This window comes from Fusarium verticillioides, chromosome 1 (genome assembly GCF_000149555.1).
Source record: "Fusarium verticillioides 7600 chromosome 1, whole genome shotgun sequence".
Taxonomy (NCBI): Eukaryota; Fungi; Ascomycota; class Sordariomycetes; order Hypocreales; family Nectriaceae; genus Fusarium; species Fusarium verticillioides.
This window is the reverse complement of record NC_031675.1, coordinates 1,861,468-1,889,039: the sequence shown is the minus strand read 5'-3', so window position 1 is coordinate 1,889,039 and position 27,572 is coordinate 1,861,468. Positions and strand designations below refer to the sequence as shown.

Here is a 27,572-nt window from a genome sequence, read left to right as displayed (position 1 = left end):
GATGCCAACGAGACTGATAACTTTGCCAATTGGCAAGTCATAAACATGCGATCAATTCCGGATTCTGGTGACATCCATGATCCATTCATCCATCCATCCATCCATCCATATTCCATACAAATCAAACAACACTGACTGGCGGGCCCAGACAATCGGAATTGCTAGCCGGAGCTTGGCCTAGCTCCAATGCAGCACGCGAAAAGTATGTACGTACTAACCTACTCCTACTGTAGACCCCGGAACATTAGATACCTCACACAAAGAGCCCCACGGCATGCATGAGACCCAAGCTTTCTTCGCCGTCCAGTGTTCCCTAGCCCATCAGAACGTCCCATGGACCCCCGTGCGCCGTGCTCCCGCTGTTAGTGGACCACCAATGGAAGACAAGCTTCTGCCCATGTGGCGTCGACCCTTGGCTGTCGGTTGCACAACGCAACGACATTTGCTTTCTGGGGACGACGTCTTCTGTTGCCAACAACTGGCGGCTTTTGCGACAGGCAGCGTGCAGCGTGCCTGTCTGTGTATGGCTAGCCTTACCTGCCTGCCTACCCAAGTACCTACAGGCTAACTACAGGTACGGTACTGACTGACTGTATCCATCCATCCCATCCTCGCCAATTCGATGCGGGCACCCAAACATATGCCTATGTACGTACGGACAGGCTAGGTAGACAGGCCCCCCGTTGAGTCGACCATCCGTGGAAATTCACCGCGCTCGTCTATCTACTCTTTTTTTCTTTTTGCTCCTCTCCCAGCACGATTTGCGATGGATGATGCTGGCCTGCAGCTGGTTTATGGGACGAACAACGAAAAAGACACAGACACACTTGCTTAGCTCTAAAACTTCTAGGAAATCGCCTTGAACTTTGATTTCTCTCCTGCCCTATCTTGGGCTGGTCTGGTCTGGTCTGTCCTGCTTTGCCCTCTATATACATACTGTTGTTACAACAGCTTCGGTGCGATATCTCTATGTATGCGAGCTCCAACTTTGCTTCATCCAAGGTTTGGGATCCTCGGCTCCTGGAGCCCATCTAGCACACCATTCATTGTACACGTACGTACGGATACAGAGACAGAGACAGCTACATCACTGAAACCCGAGGTCAAGTTTCCTGTTGTCGTATCAGAGGGGCGGACGAAGGCACCAGCGGCTTCCGGAGCTACCCTTGCCAATCTAGTGCTTGAAGTCTATCCCGACTGAGTACTCGTACATACCTTACTCGGTGCCTCCACGTTGTATCGCTGCCCTATTGTTGAGATTCTGCCTTTGCGCCGGCCCAGGCATTGGCGATATCAGGACCTCGACAGCCAAGAGCCTGCCGAGCCGCCATTCCTCTGTCAACATAGGCTTCCACACAGCAAACCTGACCCGTTCGTTGCCCAAACAAGTTCAATCAAGCCAAAGTGTGTCAACGGCTTTGGGGCTGGTCACTGGGATCTTCAAAGAAAGCGGCAGCAAGAGAGACCACTCGCACCTCCTGCGCCGTTGTGACCGTGTCATGACATGTCCCCACCGCTCGGTCAGTCAGATCGCCCTCGACTGCTACCAGCGACAGCATGTCGTCCTCGGGCTCGTCCTTTACTTCCTCGTCGCTCGGTCGCCCTCCAACATACGGACGAACATACGTCAGTCCGGTTGATTCAACCTGGACTCCCACCTCCGGCATATCAACCATTTCTGCCCCGACCACCGAGGGGTCGGGAACTGGCACCTCGGTACTCGATCTGGGACCCCCGGGTTTCCAGGCAACAATGTGCGACTCTCTCCCGGCCCGCCGCGGTTGATATGAATAACGTTTCATCTGGCTGACATTGGGATACATCTAGAATCCTTTTTCAAGATACTCCCGACGAACGAGTCGTTTACTTGGGGCCTTGGGAAGTGGTGGGTTCTGAGCAACGCCGTGTTCTGTGGCAGGGTAGCTACCAGAACGAACTGCTCGAACACTTCTGTATGTAGACTTGATCTGCTGCTTTCCACATCCAACGTCAGCTGACTCAATTCACTCTCAGTGCCCTCCGACACACCCTCCGATATATATCCTCATACCCTCCACTCGCGCCATCGGCCGTACTATGACCCTTCGGACATGGAGAGATATCTCACGTTTCAGGAACCTCACCGGATTCGATACACAACGGATGAGGGTGTTTGTATACATGACCAGTACGTCACGATCAGATATGAGTTCACAACAGTCGAGAGCTCTATTCAGTTTCAGGGAGATTTGCGCAGAAAGGACCTAGTTGATTTCTATGACGTCGACGTCGTCTGGACAAACGTCCATGGTCGCACAGATGGCTTCGGCAAGGTGAAGGGGATCGGTGCGATTCAGAGACTCAAGCTGTGGAGGGATCGATATACGACTTTCCACTCCCTCAGCGTGTGTGCGAATAAGACGGATGGGCAATACCGAGAGTATGATATTCACTCGTTCGACGGGGAACTGCGCGGGCGGGACGACCGCGCAAAACAGCTTCGACTCAATGCGACTGGCAGGCGGCATACTTCGGGCGACGACCAGCAGCACTCACACCGACGCTTTTCACTGCCGCATCGTATGCGATCTCGGACCAGAACGAATGATTCCTCCGAGCCAAGATCATTACAGCAGCCGACTCTCGACATACGATATCTGGCCATCCAGTTTACTGAGCGTCAAGGTTAGAAATTAAGAAATAGAGCGAGCAACGGCTGCCCTGGCCGGGTCTCCAAATCTGTCTCCCGACATGTCAGCTAACAGTCAGACCAGCATACCGACGATTCATCGAGACATGGCTTTATTGCCACAGTTTGGACCGCGAATTCAACGGCATCCCATTTCCTCCAAACCATTTCGAACTGCCCTCGCCGCAGATTCTGCCGGGACATTCTCCCGATCTACCAGTGTCAGGATGGCCGAACCACATGCTCGAATCGGTGCCAGAGCCCTCGGAAGCGGCCGAAGCTACGCCCTGAAAAGGTCAAATCCGAGTCAGATGCCATATCAATATACTCGGCCAGTTGCACCACCGAGACGAGCCACATGTTCGTGCTGCAGTGCGTGTCCAAGTGGGGTGACAGTAGTTGCAAGGTTTGACGTTGACAGCCCACACCCTTTCACCTGTCAGAAACGAAAGCGCTCATCAAACGCCGCCCAAAAGGGCGATAATCAGCAGCCGCCCGTAGGGGATTGGCCGGAACGTCAAGCAGAGGTTATCAGGCTGTATACCTTATACGTTATGTCGCTATCCGTGGGCAGACAACGGGGAAATGCTCGGGGCGCCCCCACACCGACTCTCAAGACCCCGCGGTGCCTGGATCGTACCATGGAGCTGTGTCGTCATTGAGATGCACAACCCGCCGTCATGAATGGAGAGTTGATAAACTTAACTCAGGCTCCCTTCTCCCCTACCATCCATCGCTCACCACTGCTGCCACTGCTGCCACTGCTGCCACTGCTCCCCCGTTCCTGATACACACTCAACACCGAAGCATTGACCCATTCAACGTAGCTGCATCTGTCATGAAGGTCATTCTCGCCATCAATGCCGGCTCCAGCTCGGTCAAGATCTCGGTTTATACCGCAGATAAGAACGCAGAACCTCATCAAATCGCAGAAGCCTCAATCGGAGGATTGACTGCCCCACCAGCTACGCTTGCTTATACGCGTCGCGGTGAGAAGGTGGTCAAGGCGAAAGAGGTTGCCGAAAGTGTCAAGAATCAAGAGGATGCTTTCGACCTTCTCCTCAAGACATTCATTGATGACAATGAGCTCAATGAGATCTCTTCAAAGGAGGACATTGCCATCGCCAGCCACCGCATCGTTCATGGCGGAGACTATGATCGGTCGCAAGTCATCACCCAAGATGCCTATCACCACCTTGAAGAGCTCAGCGACTTGGCACCACTCCACAATGGCGTCGCCTTGAGCATAGTCGATACTTGCATCAGCGCGCTGCCCAGGACCATCAACGTCGCCTGTTTCGACTCGCAATTCCATACAACTATTCCTCCACACATCTACACCTATCCCATCGACCCAAAGATCGCCAAGAGTAATCGCTTACGCAAGTACGGGTTTCACGGAATCAGTTATGCATTCATCACAAGAGCCGTGGCCCAGTATCTTGAAAAAGACGTCGACAGCTTAAACATGATCGCTTTGCACCTCGGCAGCGGTGCCAGCGCCTGCGCCATCAAGGGCGGCAAGAGTTGGGATACGAGCATGGGGCTTACACCGTTGGCGGGCCTTCCTGGAGCGACTCGAAGCGGCAGTGTTGATCCTAGGTAAGGCGCTCAATCCCTCAAAAACACCCAAACACCCTTAGCCCTGGGCCTAAGGCCTAAGGCCCAGAACCCAGAACCATGCCCCACCGGATGCAGCGGAATGCTACTCTCATCAGATCATACATGAGATCCGGAACCGAGGGGTGGGATCAGGGTCTTCTTTTCTAAATTAAGGTTCTTGCATGCTGACCCTTGCCAACCTTTGCAGTCTTGTCTTCCACTATGCCTCCGATGTGGGGAAACTCTCCCCTGCATCCACCAAACATCTTCACATTTCAAGGGCTGAAGAGATCCTCAATAAGGAGAGCGGCTGGAAGTCCATGACAGGCACCACCAACTTTGGCGTAGTTGCCGAGTCAGACGAACCCACCCACCGCCTGGCCTTTGAAATCTTTGTCGATCGCATTGCCGGCTTTATCGGCTCTTACTTCGTAACCCTCGAGGGTCGTGTCGACGCTTTGGTCTTCGCTGGCGGCATTGGAGAGCACAGCGCCAAGCTTCGATCTGCCGTCGTCGAGAGGGTTGCCTGCTTAGGCTTTGCCCTCGATGATGCTAGTAATCAGGAACCTATCAAGGATGTGGTCCAGGAACTCGGTAAACGCGATGCCAGGCAGCGGGTGCTCGTCTGTCAGACAGACGAGCAGCTGGAGATGGCCAGATTGTGTGCAGAAAAGGAGGATATATGGGAATAGGGAACCGCACATGGTGTGGTACCAGAATTATGAAGCATGATGCCAATTAGTTGAGTAACGATACTGGATGATTAGACGAACAAGAGCATACATACGTATACAAAAGAAATCAGATTTGATTTTTACTTGTCATATGTAACGTGGTTGGTATGTGTGTTTTGGAAATGTCTCAGGCTTGTCAGAACATTCCATGTGACAAAAGCTCAGGAGCGCGTAATGAATCGAGTTGCCTGCCGACCATCAGGCCATGGGTTACCAAGAGCACAGCATAAGTAAATGCTAGAAAGTGGATATATGTTTGTCTGGCAAGACAGAGTCTCACGAGTATTGATCTATTTATTGACTTGAATAGGTTGACGACAAGCTCACCAGGTATTGCAGTGATGAGTCCATGGATTTAATGTTGAATGGACACAGCAAGTTGTCCTTGACGACACTGGTGACAAGGATTCACAGCATACGCGGTTGTAAATGAAGGTATTCTATCCCTTCACATTGGCTGACATTACAAAAATGCTTGAGAATTCGATATAAAAATTCAAAATGGTATCAATTGTATACAGTTCATGTGTTGGGTCCAAGATAGAGGCGCCAGTAATGGCACCTATCCAACTCCTGGTAACTACACAGGAACCTGCCTCACTGCCGTCTAAACACAGCCGTAAGGGGCAGCGACCAAGTGTGTACTATGCCGCTGTCTCGTCTTCTTCCACCACCAATGCCCCTAGAGATGCCCGATATAGCCCTCGAATGGGCCTATCCCAAAAGATCTTATAGTTGAACAAAAGTTGAAAACATCAAATCGTGAAAACCCCGCCAACGCCATGCGTTTTTTTGCCCTTGAGATTAAAACTCCAAGTGGGCGCGTCTTGTCGTCGTTTATCTAAACCGTGTGCCCTTTATGGGGAGAACCATCCGTGTAGCCGATCGTATACTCGCGACACCGTCCAATCCCAGACACCTTTTGAATAAATGATCAATAGAAAAAGAAAATAAAACAATCCCATCCAAGTGGAAAACGCCTTTGATTCCAGGTTGCTCCTCGTATGTTCATACAACGCCGTAATAGAAACAGTACATTGAACAGAATAAAAGTGCAGCAATGTCTGTGGGGAGGGGAGGTCATTTGGGGGGGGAATAGATTGTGCCCCAAGGCTCAAGTCGACAGGTGGAGTAATTTGTGTGTAGAGATAGGACTTGTCAGAGGATTAAAATTATCAATAAAGTAATGCCTGAGAAAAAAAAATCTTTTTTGAAGGAAGAGAATGCCAGGGGCGAGAGATCCAGCATTGTTCCCTTCAGACACCAGAACCCTCCTGGCATGCTACGGCCATAGCGAGGGCATCCAGACCGCTAGGTGTCCTGCCAGCAACAGGGCGGTTGAGAATGGGCAAGTTGCGGCCGCCCAAGTCCCAAGATCCACTGTTGACAGTGGGTGAGGCCAGCGGAGGCGTGGGAAGGGGATAGGGATCAGCGTCGCGTCGGCTCCTTGACGAGGATGTGCGGCTCGCGGAAGGGCGACCGGATGTAGAGTTACGGCGAGCGTCAGCGAGGGATGTCCTGTGACTGCGCTGGCTGGTAGAAGAGCGACTCTTATCCTTGAAGTGGGTTTCGAGATGTTGCTTCATGTTGTCGGCACGAGTGAACTTCTTCTGGCATCCAGCAAAAGTACATTGAACAGCTTTCTCCGCAGTGTGAATTTTTGAATGGCGCGAGGCATGACCTGAGGTAGTGAAGGTCTTTTCGCAGCCATGAGTGTCGCGGTACCTGCAGGGATACCTCTTTCCGGGGCGCTCGGGCATAGGCGAAGATCGGGGCTGGCTGACCATCTCAGCGTCGTAGGAAGCTGAACGGATGCTGTCGGCGTATTGGGCATGCTTCGCCTCCATGTTGTAGTCCTGAGGAATTGTGTACATGACCTGTTGTCGAGGGTAGTAGTCGACGTTGGGAGTCAGAGGGGAAAGAGGATCGTTGCTCATTTGAGAGTCATAAGAGTCGGAACGAAGAAGTTCGGGAGTGTTTGGCGAAGAAGAACTGCTGCCCGGGGTGGGGTATGATTGAGTGAAGGCATAGCTGGAGTGAGAGTGGAAGCTGAGAGGTGGTCGTTGCGTTGGCTGTTGTTGTTGGGAGGCAGTTTCGTCATTGAGGAGTGAAACTCGTCGACCAGCGGCGTTGATTGCGTGCATTGTCATTGCGGCAGTAATTGTGAGCTGCCCTTGGTAACTTTGATGGTTGCAGCGAGATCAGTAGAACACAGCTACTGATCAGATCAGACTGGGTAACTTGATGCGTCTGGTTGTGGTTGCAGCTCCGGGGGAAGCGAGGCGAGCGGACGCAAATAGCGGGATGGCTAGTCGCGGAGCTTGTCTGGACTCGAAGGGACCGAATGAAGGGATTGATAGCTCAAAATCGCCTCCGCTTTTGGAACACGAGACTGATGGGTTTCTCGTGGTCTGTTGCGTGCGTGCGTGTTCCTGGAAAGGCAGGGGTCCGGTGGTGGTAGCGAAGGGAGCAAGGAGCTGGTTGATTATGGCGGTGTCAATTCTGCAGTCTTGGTAATAGGGAAGCAGAGTAATTGTACGTTTGGTATCAAGTTCATGTATTGCACAGGAAAATATGCAAAGATCTGGCACAAGTGGTGATTGTTGTTGTTTAGATAATCGAGGTTGCCGAGGAATCCAGTAGACAAGCCAGAGCCGGAGCCAAGGAGCAACGATAAAACAGACGGAAAGGGTGACTGGATACACGACACAAGAACGGATATAACAAGCAAGTATCCGTCGATGATCAGCCCAAGATGGAAGCAAGTTTGAGAGATGAGAGTATATCGTAGTAGTAAGTAAATAAAAGTATGAGGAGTGAAGAACACCAAACAAAGCGAGGCTGGAAATGATGGATGGCTGGAGCTTAAGTTTATAAGTAACCCGTTGGATTCGCAAGGAGGAAAAACAAAGGGAGTGAGAGAGTGTGAGTACGTATACGTAGAACGGAGGGAAACAGAGCACACGCCTCTCGGTTGAGGGGGGGTATTACGGGCGGGCAGTAAGAGTGAAGAAGGGAAAAGAAGGGATAGAATTGGGGTGGGAATCAAGCATGGGATTTTTTGGGCAACCCCATCGATCGATGAGATCGAGAAAAGTGTCGAGTCTGAATTGAGAGTTACGATGAATGGACGTAACTTGGGTAGGTTGGCCTGGATGAGCCACACACACCCTAGAGCATGGGGTCCACCAGCAACAGACAATGGTGTGTCGTTAACACCTTTTTTTTTTTTTTGTTGTTCTTCCCCTCCCCTTCTCTCCTCTTCTGGTCAGAGTGTTCAACTTTGATGGGGAAGAGAAGAGAAAGGAGAGGGGTGTAAGGGGGGTGTAAGGAGCATTGTGGCACTGGCCTCCAAAAACGAACCCTGTGTTGGCACGGGAAACTCTCCAAAGAGGCACCTGCCCTGAGAGTCATCAGCACCTAAGCTCCCGCTCCCCCTCACCATTTGTCCCAAGGCAGGCAGGCAGGCAGGCTGGTGTAACCGCTGAGACGGTTTTGGCCGGAGCTTACTGGAGAACAGTGATAGCGGTAGCATCCACTAGCCACCTCGGAGTGATGAAAAAATAAATGCATCCATTCTCACCTCACCTCACCTACCTATGGTCCGGATTCAGAATATGGTGGGTTATGCCTTGATTTTCCCCAGCTACCTACCTACCGACCTACCTTTGGTACGCAACCGACTTGACATTTCGAAGCATGTGAGGACAGAGGGAGCTATATCAGGTATCTACATGTTCCCCACACCGATCACTTCTTCTTTGTTACGGAAGAATACTTACTCATCCATTCTCCTGGTTTCTTGTATGTATGTATTTGCTGCGGCGCGATTTCGCGCTCTCGTTTTTGTCTCTGCCTTGGTAAGTGGGAACACAGGCTGGTGTGGGGTGGCTTGCCAGGGACCAAGGGGCCTTTAATGGCCTTCAGCTGCAACCACCAAGCTCTCGCCAGGGTCGATGAAGGATAACCGCCAAGGAACAGCAGGTGTGGGGCGGCCAAGGGCTAAAGGGCTTGCTTTTGACCTTCTTTTAGCGCAAGCCATCTCTAGAGTCCTTTTTTTCTGGGAACACTATCCCCCAAATAGCTCTCGCTCAGCGAAACAACTGTAGGTAGGGTAGCGAGTAGTCCTTTCACCTCACCTCCAGCTTTCATGTAATGTCGATCATTCGCGACCAAATTCCTTAGACTAATCACAGCAAACGGATGGATACTGAATATTGTCAAACTTCACCTTGCTTTGCTTTGCTTTGCTTTGCTTTGCATTCTGCTCAGTCTTTTCCTGCAGGGCTTTCCACCCTCCTATCCCATTGTTACCACATAACACGCCCTGTCTTAATTTGACACTGGACTCACCGGCTCCCACTCGGTCTGATGCTGCGCCAGTAAACATTTTCTAATCACAACGCACAACCCAATAACTCTAAACTCGAAGATGTCGTTCTTTGATTTTGCACTCGGTCGAAAGTCCTTCACTCGGCCGCATTGAGCTGGCCGCGGCGCGACACGCTCATATTGCAACCCGTTGATACCTAGGTAGTAGGTAGCTGTCTATCTGGGCACCAAGTGCGGCCCTGCTGATGAGTTGACGACTACTGCAGCTATCCTACGGAACGGCACTCCGGGACTTGGACCCTGATTTCCAAACTGTAATCTCGATCCCTAGGCTTGGGGCGTCACCATGACGGATAGCCGGATCAGACGAGCTAGTGAGAAAGTACCTGGAACCCCGAGACACCGTACATCTTCTGATCGCACCATGGTGACGTCAACTTCACAGCAGCAAGCCATTAGCTACAGGTCCAGACTTTCAGAGGGACGCTACAGTAATCGCTGAATCTCTGGCTAACTGAGCGACTCTAGCTTCAGGTAGCGGTAACCCTTGATCATTCATTATCAGAGCTATAGTTAACGGTTACACAAAAGCAAAACGGACCCAAGCACAGTACATGTTGTATGACAGACACTTTCCTATACATACAGTGCAGCTCATGCAGGGCTTAATCCTGTCACTTTCAGGAAATTGTCTGTACTCTATGTATGCGGACCCTACAAATCCCCTGCCAACCGAGGGGCTTGCTTGCATACTCAAGTTTTAAGCAAAGAATACGTTGGAAAAAACCCGAGACACAGGCATCGTGTATTGTGAACTTGCACTTGAAAGGCAGTCAGCTCTAGGTTCAACCTATACATTACAAGATACAGTACCGTGCTTCATGGAGCGATGGGGTTTCGGTTAACTTTTCCCCGCCCTTCACCCCATACTCGTCCCTCTTCCAACACCAACATGCTTATCAACGACATTCAGAAGGAGGGGGCAAGAAAACTTAGAACCGTTATCCTACGTGATAAAAACAAATGATCTAAAGGACTCACAAGTTCACATCAAGTTTAGTTGAATAATTTTATTACCTTGCACAGGTTTCTTGCTCCCTGTGGCTGAGGGGCTCCTCATGCAAGGCATTGAGCAAAGAGAGGCGTCATGGTGACAGCGTCTGGCTGATGAGCCTCCAGCAACTGCAAAGAAAAATAAAACTACCTACTTCGGCGCTGACCAGTGGCACTAATAAGACACCTGCTCCATTTGCTGCCCGCAACCAGCAACGGGCTTTGGGGTGAGACGAGGGCGGGCCACAGTGGATCATGCCGGGGCACGATCCCCAGAACTAGGAGTGGCTAGCAAGGGCTAGTAAGGCACAAACACCCCTAGATGCTGCTACGCTGCGCTGCCTGAGTACGTTGCTTTCAGCACCAGAGCTCAGCGTGTCCGGCTCTGGTCAGCTTCGCAAGCAAGTAGAAAGTGGAGGCGGCGGGGGGCGGACGACAATCCCCTTGACGCTAACACTTCCAGGGTCGTCCCCAAGGGTCCCCCATCAGGACTGGGGATAGAAACCGCATCAACCAATAATCGGAAAAGATTGAGAAAATGGCGATCAAGGGAGTTTTACTGTGGTTCCAGGGTGGGGACCGACATAATGCCAACATTTTTCACTGATCATGGCCTGCACAAGCCGCAACAGCAGCAACTTCTCGAGAGGTTCGGCCAATTAACCCATGACAAGTACCAGAGGGCACGAAAACTTCCTATGTACAGTCCGACATACACACAGCAATGGAAGCAAAAACCTGAACCCCGTTGTTCGTTGCCAAGGTTTTGCACGTTTGCAGGTTTGCTCTCGAGATTAAACCACATATGTAGCTCTGTTTTAGAAGCCACATGGCAAACAACAGCATCATTCATTTAAGATGCCATGTTCTGTAGCTTGACCATCAGGATGGCGTGCCCGAGGACCTGAACTTCTCTCGTCAAACCTCCCGTCACCTCGTCTTGTTGTTTCTTGACCAATCAACCTTGTGCGGATGCTCTCCGGTAGTCACAGTGGGAACTCTATCTTGTCGTTTCTCTTCCGTGATCCATCCCATCCCACAGCGCCCCATCAACAGTGCAAGAGTGCCTGCGATTTGTTTGTTTGGGCGCGGACCCAACCCCGGCCCCGGCCCCCGAAGGGTGTCGCAATGGAGTTGACGAGCCCTGTTGAAGACTCGGCTTCCACTCAGCTCAGGTGGTTTCCCCATCTCGGCAAGATGGGGGTTTGTTGAAAGGGCCTGGAGGAGCCATCGCAGCCAATGACAGCCGGCGACACTTCCTGACAACCTGATGAATGAGGAGGTTTCCCATATGATCCGTTGAAGCTGACTGGCTCAGTTCTGACTGATTCGATGGACCCTGGCTTCTGACTCCTTACACCCCCTCTCTCTTTTGAATCGCCAGATTGACTTCCATTTTGCAGCTGTGTACTGCTGTAGGTACATACCTATGCCAGGGTTGCTTGACACCAAGGACGAACGAACTTTATGTTCCGTGGTCCAATACGAGTAGGGTATTCCTCCATTTCATCAGTATGTACAACCTCGATCTCAAAACCAATCTCTGCAACCTTCCGGTCGTTTTGCTCCGGGTTGCCAATCACCTACGTCGGGCGTGCTGCTTGAACCCTGAAGCCAGCATTCAGGGTCCCTCCACCATCATCAGTTGAGGGACGGATGCGTTTACATGCAAGCAGACAATTAAGTTATCTGCATTATTTACAGCAACTTCATCACGCCCCATTGACGTCACGAATCCTAGCCGAGCTACCTTGGCCAACTGAATACAGTGTCTCTCCGTTTCTTCAAAGGTGGGATAACTCCTATAGGGCTCATCAAAGTCGATGAAAATGATGATACTGTTGAATCTGATATGTAGTTGATTGTGCCTTTCACTACAGCGACGTTCATCTTTCGATGGATGACATGGACACCAAAGCCTAGACAGGGCTTTTAGGGATCTGGCTAGGATAACGAGCTATCACTTGTAAATGACAGGCCCCATCTTGTGCATGACGTTTCTTCTTTCCAATTCTAATGACGCAACTGGTCGGACCAGGCCGAGAGATCTTGGTCTGAGCAAATCTACTCCTTATACATACCTACCGAGTACGATCTTGATGAACTGCTGGCGGAACATTTGCAACAGGAGTATGTACCTTCAACAACCAAAACGGACCACGGGATGGAGACAGACCTCGCTTTAGGGTCAAACACTAACTTATCAAAACCCTCCGGGGAGGCTCCGTTAAGCATCCAATATTGCCGTTTCATACCGACCGGGGAACAATCTTGATTTCGGGCTGCAGGGCCACAGCAGAGTTTCAGAGCCGGCCTAATGAAGCGGTCGGAGATCGAAGTGCTTCCAGAATAATGACTAGACTGGCTTGAACGGGTATGCACCGGCTGTATGTACTCGATCGCAAAAACCAGGAAGGCATAAAAAGTACGCAGATGACCGCAGGGTCGACTGTGTCAGGCAAGTTCCTTGATTTACTGAGTATTAAACAAAAAAAAAAAAAAAGCAACAAGGGTCCTGTCTGTCTGTCTGTCTGATCAGCGGGGCGAAAAACGAATGGCGGCAGCATGAAGCGCATCGGCTTCCGCTGAGTGCGATCGAGCATCGAAGGGGATCGGGTCAACGATGCTCAGTTGAGATCTCAAGTCAGGAGGGGGATCGGTCCCTTTTGACTTGTTAGGCGGTTCCCTGCGTGGAGTGTGCGTGGTCGGATGCCCTGGCAGGCCAGCCTCATCGGTCCCGTCCGTGTGGCTCTCGAGGGTCCCGCCGCCTCAGCGACCGAGGGGCTTGAGAGTCTGAGACCAGATATCAAGGGTTTCCAGGGAGTCAAGGAGACAAGGGGAGGGGCGTGAAGACTTGGCGCCGGAGAAGAGGGACCGTATACACTGCTCTGTTGAGTACATACATACGAGGGGATCAATCTAACCTCAGGGACCCCGGCGATCATCCAGCATCTTCTAAAGTTCTAATTCCCCCAGGACAAGGCCTATCTTGCCTACCTTGGGCAAGGCAAGTACTTGTACGTCTCCCGGGCTTTCAGAGACGGGTCTAAGTGAGGAGTGAAACACACATGGCGAGCGAGTACCAAGGAGCAGGCATCATCAACAAGCCAAGACTTACTTGGTTTAGGTACCTGGTTAGTGTTGCTAAAGATGACCTGGTGGAGGGAAGGTGGTTTAGGGGACCTCGTCTGTGACGCGCCGCCGCTGAGCCATGATGCGATGCGATACCATACCCTCTTTCGCTTCATTCAAGCCCTTCTGCTCGGAACGCCTAGGACCACATTGACCAATGATGTAACCAGGTCGACAACACCCTCGTTCCTTTGGGGTAGATTGTCAGGCACAAGTGGCAACCAGGCGTACGCCAAACCAGTCAGCCGGAGCCAAGCAGTCAGTTGTCCTAGACTCTCACCAGCCAGTGGGAGCGAGTCCGGTCACGACGGGGATTTGCTTGGTCGTTGGCGATCCTCGTCGTCTATGTACGAACCTAAAGCAGGCTAAGGAGGTTAGGTAAGGTAAGGTAAACTCAGATATTGCCGAAATCTCTCGGGTATCATTTTATTCTTCAATCTTCTCTGGCGTCTGGGTCATGCAAGTGCGTGCGTGCCGAGCCATCACCGCCTTTCCTCTTGTATGGCATCAACTTCGATATGTTTCCACCACTTACATGTCAATCCACACAATGTTGCATTATCCTTTATCTTATGGGCCTTTACTAGTTATGTTGTATTCTTTTTATCTGACATAGCAACTTGGTGTTGGTGGTGGTGGTGGTGGTGGTGGTTGTTCTTATCATCTATCTACAGATCGTAGGATTTATAGCTAGAAACTCGCTCACGATAGTAGAGTTTACTGATCCTTGTATTTTCCCCGCTTCGTGTTGCTTTGATGGTGACATGGTGAAATGATGATGCGTTTTTTCGATGAATGTTTACAAATACACCTACGTGAGCTTACTTGGGAAGCGCTAGAACAATATGTCACCACGCCATCATAACATCTTCTCGTGCGAAATCTCAATATCATCCAGGCAATGCAACGCAGCTGTTTCTTTTCATTGATTGTCTTCTCGGCTAACCTAAATCCACCACATCGCATGTGTCTACTCTTCATTTACAATATATATACTACCACAGATAAACTGGTGCTCTCTGACACCCCCACCTATCTTCCTAAGGCATATAGTGGTATCGCCTAGAAACAAGGAAATGGATCCTCGATCAGTCAAGTCGACTTTGAGGGTGCGCCATGCCAACTTTGCTCGTCTGTTCCAATAACTATGTGGCATTGGAACAGCTGGAGGACCAATGCGTCGTAGAGAGAGCACTGAGACAAAATCATCATATCTCGATACCCTGAAACAGATGTTTCTGGCGGTGTGCCGGTATCGTCGTATCCTTGTCGAGACAAGAACAACTACAGTACTAGGTAATGTACATATGCATAAACTGTACTGTTACCCTGTAACTGTAACTGTGGCTGTGTCTGTGACTTGATAGGCAACTTGGAACTTGGAACTTGTTTTAACCCTCACTCCGGCTGAAGAGCAATAGTAAACGGCCGCGCCATGCTAATGTACATAAGTGAATACGTCCGGAATCTAGGAGCATGGCCCTAGTGTAACTGCGAAAGTAAAGGAATACCTATGCATAGCACAAAGGGCCTCTCGTGATGCGACGTAGAATCCTTTCCGTCAGAGAAAGGACCAATAATGCTACGACCATGTTGCCCGTTTGACAGGTCACGTTGATGGTCAACTTTGCTGATCACTGTCGATCGATCGAGATTTGTGATTTATATTTTTCCTTGGCCAGCCCGTTTTTGGACTAGACACCCCGGTGCCCGTGTCAACTACTGACTTGTATGGAGTACTGCACGGCAAACTTGAACCTACTAACGACTTTGCCTTTGTTTCGAGCTCTATCTAAGCCGGTTTCTCGACATTACGGTCTCGTGTTTAATCACATTCCGGATCAAGGACAGCATGTCGTAATTACCAGTCAGACCCATTCGAAACTACCAGAGCTAGAGTGCTAATTACTTTCCCATTCTGCTCTGCTCCTGGGATTCATAGATCCTCTCCCTGAAACGCCGTTCTCGCCAAACGCCTGCCCGAATGAAATGCCCGCCTGTTTCTTACCTTACACTCTGCCAACGTATTCCTCGCTGATCGTCGTAGTTGGTAGCGCCGTAGTAATCCTGCGCGCGGGGTTGTTACAGGACCGGTTCCCCGAACCGCAAGCCGTTGTACAGTAATACATGATCATCATGATGCAAATGTTTGCTTTCCCATGACAACCCTGAACTTTCCCATGACAACCAAGCCACGCAGTGACCCCTGAAGCACTAAGTTGCCGTGGTGTAGGAATGATACTGAGGCCGTAATTATTTTGATGCCGAGGTATTCGTTTTGGTTGCGCCTGTATCGACACGTTTGGCTGCTGGGAGCGCCGGCACCTTGAAAACGCTTCCATCTGACAACCCTCCGACCTGTGTGAAGCTGCCGCCCTTGAACCAACGGTCCTCCTCGGCCTTGCGCTTCTTGCTGAGTTCTGCCTGCATCTTGGGGTCAACGAGCTCCAGACCTTGGACGGGCGTGAATGACAAAGATGATGCTATGCCGGTTGCTGAACCGATGGTGCTGCCAACTCCCGACGCTCGTAAGCCGCGCCCTCGTAGATCAATATTAGACGCTTGGCCAAAGCCACCGATAGACGACGCAGCACCACCCACGGTGCTGTTTCCGCCCCAGCCCTTGTTTTTGGCACTGAGCTTTGCGCGTGTGCGCTGGTCTATCTGGGTGCTGCGAATGCGGCCGTCGTTGGACTGACCAATCATGCCCATACCAACAGTTGACTCGCCAGTGCCATATCCGACCTCCCTTTCCTCCTTGCCAAATGCCATACGGTTCTGTTGCTTACGAAGATCAGTCATAGCGAGAGCCTCCTTAGCCTTGCGAGCACGTCGTCCACCTCGCTTGCGGGATGGCTTATCGTCTGGCACAGGGAGCGCACGCTGTCCTTTGTTGGGAGGTGGCTCTGTCAGCTTCTCAAGGCGTTCAAGACATGCTGATTTGAGCTCCTCCCCTGTGGATCCATCCGGACTGGAGTGTGTGCGATCAACCCGGGCAGCCAGAACTAGCTTGGCCGACACGATTCTCAAGGCTTGCTTCTTCAAGTCGGTAGGAATGCCTCGGATCATCTCCGAGTTGTAAAGGTAGCCCTGCTGCCGAACACCTATATTCGTAGCAAGCCCCGAGTGCTTCTTCTTGGATCCCCAAGAGGCGATGTTGCAAGCAGGCGTCTTGGAGAGACCTGTCAGTCCGCCTGCCGCGTTGAGGAGTTGGGCGGCCGTAAGAGAACCAACAAGGGCTGTCAGATTTGGCGCAAAAATGTTCATGCGCGACTGCACGTACTCGGCGAGAGTCTGCTTGGCCTTGTTGAGGGCAATCACCATATCGCATGCCTTGTAGACGCGCTGAAGCTCTTCGGGTGTCATCTCGTGGCCCTTTGATGTGGTGGCCTCGACCGTCACTATCATGAGTGACGGCCCATCAAGGACGGACTTGAGTGTTATTCCAAGCGGGTTGTTAGTCGAAGTCTGCAGAGCCTTAATACTCTCCGAATCCAACGGACCATTTCCGATGATAGCAACGACCTTGGCATATTCTAGTGGCGTAGTAACAAGTCGCTCGAGCTCGGGAAACCTCGTCGAGTAGTGGTCGCGAATGAACTTATGAACGAGGACAACCTCGCCATCGATCTGGGTTGAAAGGCTGTTGGACTGCGTCAGAAGATGATACTCGGGATGATCTTCGATGTTTCCGACATTGGTACTCTGCGTCGCGGCTTGCGATCGGTAATGTGCGATTCTCTGTAGCGTTCGAGGCAATACGTCAGGGCTATCCGTCAAAAGAACTGATGTAAACGAATCGTCCATCAAGATGCGACCGTTGATGCGGCTCGGTCTGAAGGGGGTAGTACTAACCTCGAGAACTGGTTCAAGCGTTTGCATGAGGCTGGCAACGCTTCTAACATCCTTTACTCCTCCAAGTTGCATCTTCTCGACCTTTACTTTTGTTGCTTCGGAATCTTCTCTGTCGTTCAATCCATCATCCGAATCTTCGTCGACCTTTCTCTCAGCATCGCCATCCAACTCCATGGCGTCACGGTTGCCGGCGGTTGCCTCTTCATCCTTGATGAGGCCGTCGTTGAGCTCTTCTTCGGCCTCATCGCCGGAGCTTCCAAAATCGTTGAGGAGGTCGTCTGCGACAGTCGACATAGTGGCGTCGTGTGTAGGAAGGATGCTGTGAATGAGCAACGGTGATTGTCGCAAGATACTTGAGTAGGTTGTGGAGTAGGTAATTTGTCTTGACTAGTACGGTACCTGCCTATAAATACTTCCACTTCTAGGCTGCGAGGCTACTGAACGCCACAAGATAAAGTGGGCCTATCTGTCACATCAAATTGTAATTCGTTGGCTGTCCACACACTTTTGCGCCTTGCTCTGTCGCGTCGCTGTTGACTTTCAACTTTATTTCATCACCTCAACTCTCCTTTTCATCTAAACTCTGTTCACTCCAAACAATAATCGCCACTTATCAACCTAAGCCCTCGAAACTTGGCGATCGTACGATGGAGTCGTCTAGAGGGCCACCGAGGGTGAAGAACAAGGCCGCCGCGCCTGTTCAAATCAGTGCCGAACAGCTTTTAAGAGAAGCTGTCGACCGGCAAGAAGTCGGAGTGCAGGCCCCCACTCAACGATTTGCTGATTTGGAAGAGCTTCACGAGTTTCAAGGACGGAAGAGAAAAGAGTTCGAGGACTATGTGCGACGCAATCGACTCAACCTCAACAACTGGTTGAGATATGCTCAGTGGGAGTTGGAGCAGAAGGAATTTGCCCGCGCCCGGTCCGTCTTTGAGCGCGCACTCGACGCACATCCCAATAATGTTCAGCTATGGATTCGGTACATCGAGTCGGAGATGAAGGCGAGGAACATCAACCACGCGCGTAATCTCCTGGATCGTGCCGTCACTCGCTTGCCGCGCGTTGACAAGCTCTGGTATAAATATGTCTACATGGAGGAGATGTTGGGCAACATTCCTGGAACTCGACAAGTATTTGATCGATGGATGCAATGGCAGCCAGATGAAGCGGCATGGAGCTCGTATATAAAGCTTGAGAAGCGATATGGCGAATTCGAGCGAGCAAGAGAAATCTTTCGGACCTTTACCATGATTCACCCCGAGCCCCGGAATTGGATCAAGTGGGCCAAGTTTGAGGAGGAGTTTGGTACCAGCGACCAAGTGCGGGAAGTCTTTGGGGAGGCCGTGGAGGCATTGGGAGATGACTTCGTCGACGAGAAATTGTTTATTGCATATGCTCGTTTCGAGGCCAAGCTCAAAGAGTATGAGCGCGCTCGTGCGATATACAAGTATGCCCTGGACCGACTACCAAGATCGAGGTCGATGATTTTGCACAAGGCATACACAACATTCGAGAAACAATTTGGCGACAAGGACGGAGTGGAAGATGTTGTGCTGTCCAAGAGGAGGGTATATTACGAGGAGCTTATCAAAGAGAACCCCAAGAACTACGACGCCTGGTTCGACTACGCAAAGCTCGAAGAGACTTCACAGGACTCTGACAGAATTCGAGATATATACGAGAGGGCTGTTGCTCAGGTTCCACCAACAATGGAAAAGCGGCACTGGAGGCGATACATCTATCTCTGGATCTTCTACGCTATATGGGAAGAGATGGAGGGACAGGATGTTGAAAGGACACGGCAGATTTACAACACGTGCTTGGGTCTGATCCCACACAAGAGGTTCACGTTTGCTAAAATCTGGCTCATGGCGGCGCATTTCGAAATCAGACAGGGTGAACTTACCGCAGCGCGAAAGCTTCTTGGACGCGCGATTGGCATGTGCCCAAAGGACAAGATCTTCAACGGTTACGTTGACCTTGAACGAAAACTATTCGAGTTCGTGCGGTGTCGCACTCTGTATGAGAAGCACATCGAATATAACCCAGCAAATTGTCAGACATGGATCAAGTTTGCCGAACTTGAGCGGGGTCTGGATGATCTGGACCGTACACGCGCCATCTTTGAGCTTGCTGTCCAGCAACAACAGCTTGACATGCCTGAGCTCCTATGGAAGGCGTACATCGATTTTGAGGAGGAAGAAGGTGAATACGAGCGGACGCGAGACCTTTACGAGCGCCTACTTGAAAAGACGGACCACGTTAAGGTATGGATCAGTTACGCGCACTTTGAGATCAACATCCCCGAAGATGAAGAGGAGGAGGGTGATGAGGAACAGCCAGTCAGCGAAGAGGCCAAGGAGCGAGCACGCAAGGTATTCAAGCGAGCACACAGGAGCATGCGAGACCGAGATCTCAAGGAAGAGTGCGTTTCGTTACTCAACGCCTGGTTATCTTTCGAGCGTACACACGGCTCAGCGGAGGATGTGGAGGCTGTGCAGAAACAAATGCCACGCAAGACGAAGCGCCGAAGAAAGCTGGACGACGACTCGTGGGAGGAATACATCGACTATGTCTTCCCTGCTGATGATAAGCAGGCCGCTGACGTGTCCAATCTTCTGGCCATGGCGCAGAGCTGGAAACAACAGGCGGGTGGAGGTCTTGGCGCATGAGATTGAGCCCGAGTATGAGCATTCGGCCACCAAAGCTGGTCTACAGTGCTGTGTCCTATAGACAGTAATGAGCATTTATCACGGTATCAACTGAGGCGTCAGTTTTTGTGTCCAATCGCGAGAATATGTACCACCACACAACACCGGGCTGCCTGGTGTTGGGGACCAAAAGCCTCTTGTCCTTGCGTAAAAGCGATTGACTTAACTCCTCTACAGACTACTTCCACTCGGCGTGGGCTACATACCTTGAAACCACCTCGTGATTGAACAACCTCAGCTGCTAGGCTGAGCTGTCAGTGAAATGGACACTTGATAAGTGACGTCATAGCTTGATGACGTTACAGAGCTGAGCTCAGATCTGTTAGAAACAAGAATCACACACTAATTCGGCCAGGGTGTAAGCATCGTCGAGTTTACTGGAGTACGTACGGGATATCAAACGATGAGCGACAGGTACGGAATAGTGATTGGAAGACTGTAGTAAGATCAAGGGAGAACAAACTGTTTTCACTTTTGTCTATACCTAATTGTTGGAAGCCGCTGTCATTCACATTACCCAGCAACAGCTGAATATCGCTTCATCAACACCAAAGACGTAACATGGTTTATTATAAGCCAGAGTCGTTCATCATAGGTCATGATTCGTCAAGGTATTCTGGGGGCCGGTAAATCGACACCCGTAAACCTCATCATCTGCTATCCAGCATAACAAGCTATTCATCCAGATATCCAAACATGGCAAAAGGAGAAGAAGAAAAAACAAAAATATCATACCATCCACGTACATCTCTTCGTATGCCTATACACCTTTAACTTTCAAGAGATGTCTTGCCATCTTCATCCAGGCTCATTCCTGATTTCTTGTCGCACTTGGTCCAATCGCCGAGTCTTGATCTGCAAGCCCCCGTCGTTCCAAAAAGCCGTTCTTCCCGAAACCGCCTACCCGAATTCCCACCACTTCATCATCGTGCATATAGTGATTTGTTAACACCACATTTGCGTCCCGATCCTTTCTTACCGCCCCTCTCTTCCCATCTCGTTGGGTCAACTCGTGCCACTCTCGCTTGTTTCCCCGTTTTGAGCCCTCGACTAGACCCTACCCCATTCATCAACTTTACCAGAATAGAGCAGCTCATCGTTGGACAGATATGCACGTATGTGCCGGTGTGCCGAGATATAGTTTCGTTTTTTCTTCTGTGCCTGCCGGGATCGGGCCACTGGCTTAGTATCGGCGATGGTCTATTTTAATCATCGTCGTTAGTCTTCGTCTTGAATACACATGTGAAACAAACGTGGGAGAGGTTGCGGGGAGAAAGCAAATCTGCTTCATCTATCTGATGCAAAGGAATTTCAGTAAAACGAATGCCAGCCACACCACGCAGCGCAACAGGCCATATTCACACCGTTTCCTTCTCTTTCTAGTCTTCCAATTACTCTCTGGGGGGGTTCATTGCCATGCGTCCAAAGGAAAAACGCTGTTTGGTTGGCCCAAGCTTCTCATGAGCCAAATAAGTCGTCTCGTCATAAGTCATGATTTAAGATGTTTGTAGTGGTATAGGTGAGTAAGCGTGGATGCCGCCCAACACCCAGTCAGGTTCTTAGTAAGGAGATGGCAGACCGTTGGGATTCCTTCTGTAAGTGTCTGTACCATACGGCTCTGCTGGGAAGGTGTTGCCTCTGTAAGGTTTGCTTCCGTAGTCTTGAGGGTCAAAGTATTCATACTCGATATCCGAGTCGTACCCATCCCGTCGAGACGGAGGAGCCCAGCTGTCTGCTCTCCTCCTGCCGTCACTCATTGACTGTTGTCGTAAGCGCCTTTGCACTCGCTTCTCATGACGACGAGCCTTCTCTTGTTGGAAATTTTTGCACTCGTGTGTCAGCTCTTTGGCTTCCTTCATCTCGGAGATGGCTCCCTTGATGCCCATAGCAGCAATACCGACTGATGCGGCGTCTTGCATGATTGCTTTCGTCTTGAGCTTTTTGGCTTCCATCTCACTCAACCGCCCTTCCTTGACTGCTTTGTGCCGTGCGTTTCTCTTTTCCATGCTAGAATATACCTCGTGCGCTGCGTGTATAGTGGCTACTGCCGCTAAACCGGTGGTGATAACTTGCTTACCTCTCATTTTTTTCGCCCGCTTCTCATCCTCATCAGAATCCCCTAGGTCTGATGACGAAGAGGAATAATCAGAACGCCCTCCTCGTCTTCTCTCTCGGGGCTTGCTCTTGAATGATCTATCATCGTCGTAATAATCTCGATTGGTTCCATATCGACGGTCATCGTACATATCGTCCGAGTATCGGCGGGAACGGCTGCCACCGCGATCGCTAAAGTCATCTTGGTCGCGCCGGTGGTAGTCATCAGCGGCAGCGCCAGCTCCAGCTCCAAGGCCTAGTTTGGCCAAACCGTTGCGAGCTTTGTCAACAACACTACGGCTGCGGCTTCGCTGACGGCGCCTGTCTGGGGATGGACTATATGAGGCACTTCGTCCCCTACGGCTTCTGGATCGCGATCGAGATCGATCAAGAACCTTCTTTGCGCCCAGGGCACCCAAGCCAGCGGTTGCAAGAGCAGCAAGACCGCTTGCGCCTCCACTGCCACCACCCTGAGACTTGGAGCGAGCTCGCGAGCGCGAGCGGCTGCGGCCAGTCTTGCGATCCTCCTCGATATCATTTCTGGAACCACGAATTAGGCGGTTGCCGACTAAGCCACCAATCACAGACTCAGCCAAGCCTAGCTTTCCTCCCTTGTCATCAGTTGCGGTGTCGACAGCAGCAGCACCTGCAGCGGCGGTGAGAATACGCTTCGTCTTTTCACCCTTCCAGCCGCCAGGCTCCTTGGCAACACGAAAGGCCTCTGTGGCACCGGCAAGGAGGGAAGCCATAGCCGCCTTTTGAATCTTGTTGGCGCCGCTGCCACCACCGGCGTGAGAACGAGATCTTTCGCTGGAAGGACTACCTCCCCGGCGACTCCTGGTATCGTCTCCGCCGCCACCAGTGAGACTCTTGACAGCTGCGCCGAGACCTGTAGCTGCGATAGCACTCTCGAGAAAGTTCTTGTGTCCCTTCTTCTCCCTTGGGCTTTCGTCCTCATCAGAGTAGTAATCACTATAATAGCCGTCGCGGCCGCGTTGAAGGATCATGTTGGCCTTTTGATCCTTCTTGGCCTGCTGCTTGTTGTAGAATTGTGCACCCTGGTAGGCAGCCAAGGCACCGACTCCAGCAAGAGCTGCAGTTGACAGAGGATTGCGTTGGACTTCAGTGCGCTCCTCCTTGGCTTCGCGGCGATCGTATAGTTCCTTACCACCCGCCAAAAGGGCGGCACCGGCGACGGCTGCGATGATCTTCTCATTCTTGGACATGCCCTTGGGTTTGTGCTTACGCTCGCGCTCTTCATCTTCGTAGTATGGACTGGAGTGGCCTCTGTGGGAACGGCGGTCATAGTCGCGATCGCGAGGGTCGTAGCCTCGGCGATACTCATATTCTTCCTCGTAGTAGTTTGGGCCGGCGGATCGGGCCCGGCGAATATCACGGGTACCAGGAGGGGGAAAGTCCCGTCTGACCTCTTCTATCGATAGATCGCTGTCCTCACGACCGCGAGGAACGATCTCCCGATGAGTCTTTGAGTTGAAGGAATCTCGAGGGTCGAGATAGCGGGGTTCTTCTCGACGCTCCTCCCGCACATAGCGGCGAGAGTAATCCCGATCGTACGGGTCGTAGTTTGACATGAGGATGGTGTGCGGTTTATGTCGCTACTATGTTGTGCAGCGGTGTAATAGTTGGTGTTGGTTATAATTCAAGGTGGCTTTATGGTGATGATAAGCGATAATGTTACAATACCGAGTTGACGGGTTCTGTCGATGTAAAGAGGAAAAGGACGAGGATGTGGCGGGAGGGATAAGTCAGAGAAGCAGCAAGAGAAACCCCGCCGCAACCCAGCCAAGCAAAAACAGGGTCCTTTGATGCTGCGACAAGGGGGAGTACGGTATGTACCTACTAAGGTAGTAGAATCGCTCATGCCTGTTTCCGTTCCCGCAACTCAACTCAGCTTGAGCAAGCTTTAAAAGGTTTAACTCTCAACATTTGGCCTTTATAAACCAGGCCGTACATCTTCTGTCCTAAATATCTTTGTTTTCTTCACAACACACAAATCTATCAATCCGCTACACAAACACAAGTTGTCCATCAAAACATGTTCTGCTTAACAACCAAGACTCTCTCTCCTCCGCCCTTGTAGCTTTCAACCGTACAAGCGGGGCGAAACAAACGACGTAATGAGGAAGGGTATACCTCAACCTGGACGCACAACGCTGACGCTATTCGACAGGGGTTGCGGCCTTGTGAGGCCCACTAGAAGCTCTTGGGCGCGCTGGGCGCTGGGGCAGTGGCACTTGATACCCAGCTGGGCACCGGCTGGGCGTCCAGCGTCCACAGCGCAGGCTGGCTTAGGTAGGTAGATTCGTTTCTTAGGTTCGCCTTGCGCCACAGTTATCATGCAGTTATTTCCACTTTGCAACATCTCAACGCCCGGCAACACCGAGTATATTCTATTGAAACAACAGCTCCGGAGATAAAATCGAAGCCGGCTCTTCTCCGCCCTTTTGGAGAAGTCAGCATTAACAACCTTTGACCAGGTCGACGGGCCCGCCCTTGGTCTTGATCCATGGATTTGACTGAGCCCCCGTAGGCATTGTTCAGAGTGAGGCTCTCTTCCAAACACTCCGACCTTGGTAATTGGCTCCCAAAACTAGGATATGCCGTCCCCAGATCTCACTTGAAGCAGCAAAGATCTTCTCAATCTCTGCAAAGTGAGGCTCAGAAGTCGTTCCTCGAAGGAACACCCTAGGTTCGTGCTACCTCGAAAACCTGCATATTCGATGCGGTGCTTGTCCTCGAACCCATTTCGCCACTCTGATGAGTTGTTCTTTTCTAGAAACGCTTGTCACCTTGTGAAACTTGGTCTAAATCCAACGGCTGAGCGTAAGACGAGCCGGGCGGGAGTTTAGATCAACCAATCGCCGCTTTTCTTTCAGCCCATCCCGTGTCCCTGTCTAACTTTGACTTTTGGCGTGACATGGTACTTGAGACACAACATGTGACGCAACAGAGGATACCAGGATGCCTGCTGATGAGAGTTCATGACCAGCTCAGCCGTGTCCTTATTGCATCAGCCACAACACATCAACTACCAATGGTGCCTGTGTGTATCAGATTTATCAAATTTCATCACCAGATCCAGAATTCTTTGTTTGTCATGCCCGCTGTGGAAGACCTGTATGTTATGAATGACGCCCACGCCCTTGTTACTGTGTAGATATACAAGCCGTGTCGGGGGCTTGTAAACTCGACCTGGTAGGTCAGGCCGTTCGAACACCGCGCTTTTTGCAATTCAGCCTTATCGGCAAAAAAAAATGACTCGCCATCTGGTAAATATTATCAGATTGACCTGGCTGTGTTTCATATGTCTGTTTTATGTCACCACTGACGTAGCGATAGCCTACATACTAGGTACCTAGGTAGTCAACAGACGAGCATCTTTCCTGTCATGTCGAGATGGCGGACCGCAATTGGATTCAGTGACCAAAGTAAACTAAAAGAAATCGATCTGAAAGCGCAAGATCTTATAAGCTATATAACCGATTCCGCAGTAACATCCTTAACGATGAACAAAGTTAAGTCTAAAATAACCTTATATGGATCATACCAAACCATTACATCCTTCTGTGATGGGCCCAGAACTCCTGATGGCTGAAAGAAAACCCAATTTCATACCACTTTTAGTCTCTCCATTACATATTATTGGTAATATACAAATTCCGTAGGCCAAAACGCCGTCAAACTTTCTCCTTCTCATGCATCCTCGGAACGCTTGCTGTGTGCTGGCTCATCCATATCACCTGTGTGCTGAGTCTCTTCGGCTTGAACACCATAGTCCGTAGGATCGGCTTCCTCGTCCATCTTCTCCATTTTATCAGGCTCCACAAGGGCATATTTGCTCTTTCTCCGGATACGAGCGCCGTGCCAGAAGAAAACAAACGGGATCAATGCCAGAAGAGTCGCAACTCCGCCGATAAGAGAACCTCCACCACCTACACCAAGAGCAGTGAACATCTGTGTCGTAAATAAGGGAGCGGCAGCACTTCCAGCCGATCGAGCAACTGTGTTGGCAGCTATGACGGAAGCTGCGTATTGGGCATATGTGTCGGTAAGATAGTTGATTACAGCAACGTAGACGAGCATTAGAGCGGCAGAGAGGAAAGTGCCCGCAAGAGTCGGGACAATCCAAGGAACAGCGCTGTCATGTATTAGTTGCTGTTACTCGTATAGAAAGATGGAAAGCTGGAGACTCACTTGTAATTAGCAGACCATGCGAGCCAGAACATGGTGATAGGGAACGCAACACCTCCAAACATAGCCATGAGAAGCCGATCCTCTGGCAGCAGCGTCTTGCCAGCCGCCTCCTTGCTTCGCCGCCGCTCGCTGTCAACGAAGATGACGATGGCTCCAAGAACAGCCCCAACGACCTGGCCGAGGAGAGGGAGCTGCGAAACGCCAGCGTTCCAGCCTCTCATGTCTCTGAATACAATAGGGTAGATGCTGAAGAGCATGAACTGAAGAGTGAATACGATGCAAGTGTAGATAGAGCAGAGGAGAGAGATCAAGTCGAACATGAGAATCCAAGGTCGCGTGAGGGCCAGCTTGTAGACGTGGGCGAGGGAAGGCTTATCTTCTTCTCCCTCCATTATAACCTTTTCATAACCAGCAACTCCAGACTTTCGGGCACGCTTTGCCTTTTTCGCCAGAATAGTCGGCGCATGCGTCTCGGGGATTAAGAACATGAGAAGCACCGTCAAAGCTCCGAGCCATAAGACGGAGTACATGCCCCATCGCCAGTTCTTCTTGAGCTGGACGAAACCGGACACCACCGGCCCAAGTGATGGGCCAACCCAGGAAGCCAAGCTGAAGATTCCTGTGGCGTTTCCTCGCTCAATAGGGTCCCAGAGGTCCACCAGAACGCCCGGCGCGGTGCTCAGAGGCGCAGAGATAAAGACACCAGCCAAGAATCGTCCAACGAGTAGTGATCCGAAGTTTGTAGGGAACGAGCAGAGAAAGTTGAGGGCCATATAGGCAAGAAAAGTGATGTGAAATATCCACCGACGACCGTAAAACTCCGAAAGAGGCGCAAAGACAAAGGGCCCTGCGCAGAAGCCGAGCAAAAACATTGTCGTTGTCAAGCTTGCAGCAACCTCTGATACTCCAAACTCTTCCACAACAGAGTCGATGCTGCCAGAAAATATGCTTGATGCAAAGTTTCCGTTCATTGCGAGAAAAACTGCGATACAGGTAATGGCCCATCTCCTCTTGGGGGACCAGTTTCGCGGGTTCTCGAGATCGTCGGGCGAGAAGTCGACATAGCCTTCTTCATTGAGATAAGGAGCTTCATGTTTGCTGGTGCCCATATCGGGCTTGAATGTCATGTAGGAGAGGGCTCTACCCACTTGAGCGGTCATCTTGTAGCTTTGGCGC

At 51.0% G+C, this 27,572-nt stretch overlaps 8 protein-coding genes across 13 annotated transcripts; 4 read left to right on the top strand and 4 right to left on the bottom strand.

The window, feature by feature from the left end:
* Positions 1–44: 44 nt before the first annotated feature.
* On the bottom strand, positions 45–8,181 carry FVEG_01428 (hypothetical protein). 3 transcript variants are annotated; one of them, XM_018888382.1, is made up of 2 exons: positions 2,108–8,181; positions 45–1,970 (listed from the first exon to the last, which is right to left on the bottom strand). In XM_018888382.1, the coding sequence occupies exon 1, from the start codon at positions 7,152–7,154 to the stop codon at positions 6,261–6,263; it is 894 nt and encodes a 297-aa protein (XP_018744281.1). In that variant the 5' UTR covers positions 7,155–8,181; the 3' UTR covers positions 45–1,970; positions 2,108–6,260. The 3 variants fall into 3 exon arrangements, with proteins under 3 accessions (XP_018744281.1, XP_018744282.1, XP_018744283.1); XM_018888383.1 differs by having other exon boundaries at positions 824–1,973; XM_018888384.1 differs by lacking the exon at positions 45–1,970 and having other exon boundaries at positions 5,241–7,481; positions 7,544–8,181.
* FVEG_14836 (hypothetical protein) lies at positions 1,221–2,959 on the top strand (the record flags this gene model as incomplete). Its single annotated transcript, XM_018903848.1, has 4 exons — positions 1,221–1,754; positions 1,828–1,952; positions 2,014–2,664; positions 2,754–2,959. Exons 1-4 carry the CDS (start codon positions 1,558–1,560, stop codon positions 2,957–2,959), a joined length of 1,179 nt encoding a protein of 392 aa, XP_018744284.1. The 5' UTR covers positions 1,221–1,557.
* FVEG_14837 (acetate kinase) lies at positions 3,507–4,962 on the top strand (the record flags this gene model as incomplete). The annotated part of the gene is made up of 2 exons (XM_018903849.1): positions 3,507–4,270; positions 4,479–4,962. The coding sequence occupies 2 exons, from the start codon at positions 3,507–3,509 to the stop codon at positions 4,960–4,962; spliced, it is 1,248 nt and encodes a 415-aa protein (XP_018744285.1).
* Positions 8,182–11,874: 3,693 nt separating the features above from the next.
* FVEG_14838 (hypothetical protein) lies at positions 11,875–14,172 on the top strand. Its single transcript, XM_018903850.1, has one exon. The coding sequence runs from the start codon at positions 13,540–13,542 to the stop codon at positions 13,888–13,890; it is 351 nt and encodes a 116-aa protein (XP_018744286.1). The 5' UTR covers positions 11,875–13,539; the 3' UTR covers positions 13,891–14,172.
* Positions 14,173–15,158: 986 nt separating this feature from the next.
* On the bottom strand, positions 15,159–17,742 carry FVEG_01429 (hypothetical protein). 2 transcript variants are annotated; one of them, XM_018888386.1, is made up of 2 exons: positions 17,377–17,742; positions 15,159–17,290 (listed from the first exon to the last, which is right to left on the bottom strand). In XM_018888386.1, exons 1-2 carry the CDS (start codon positions 17,424–17,426, stop codon positions 15,775–15,777), a joined length of 1,566 nt encoding a protein of 521 aa, XP_018744288.1. In that variant the 5' UTR covers positions 17,427–17,742; the 3' UTR covers positions 15,159–15,774. The 2 variants fall into 2 exon arrangements, with proteins under 2 accessions (XP_018744288.1, XP_018744287.1); XM_018888385.1 differs by having other exon boundaries at positions 15,159–17,262.
* Positions 15,298–20,708, top strand: FVEG_01430 (pre-mRNA-splicing factor clf-1). The gene has a single exon (XM_018888387.1). The coding sequence runs from the start codon at positions 18,024–18,026 to the stop codon at positions 20,046–20,048; it is 2,025 nt and encodes a 674-aa protein (XP_018744289.1). The 5' UTR covers positions 15,298–18,023; the 3' UTR covers positions 20,049–20,708.
* Positions 20,497–24,395, bottom strand: FVEG_01431 (hypothetical protein; the record flags this gene model as incomplete). 3 transcript variants are annotated; one of them, XM_018888390.1, is made up of 2 exons in its annotated part: positions 20,497–21,287; positions 22,165–24,395. In XM_018888390.1, the coding sequence occupies 2 exons, from the start codon at positions 23,771–23,773 to the stop codon at positions 21,271–21,273; spliced, it is 1,626 nt and encodes a 541-aa protein (XP_018744292.1). In that variant the 3' UTR covers positions 20,497–21,270. The 3 variants fall into 3 exon arrangements, with proteins under 3 accessions (XP_018744292.1, XP_018744290.1, XP_018744291.1); XM_018888389.1 differs by lacking the exon at positions 20,497–21,287 and adding an exon at positions 21,290–22,084 and having other exon boundaries at positions 22,165–23,773; XM_018888388.1 differs by having other exon boundaries at positions 20,501–24,395.
* A 1,500-nt stretch (positions 24,396–25,895) lies between these two features.
* Positions 25,896–27,556, bottom strand: FVEG_01432 (hypothetical protein; the record flags this gene model as incomplete). The annotated part of the gene is made up of 2 exons (XM_018888391.1): positions 25,896–26,340; positions 26,397–27,556. The coding sequence occupies 2 exons, from the start codon at positions 27,554–27,556 to the stop codon at positions 25,896–25,898; spliced, it is 1,605 nt and encodes a 534-aa protein (XP_018744293.1).
* Positions 27,557–27,572: the final 16 nt, after the last annotated feature.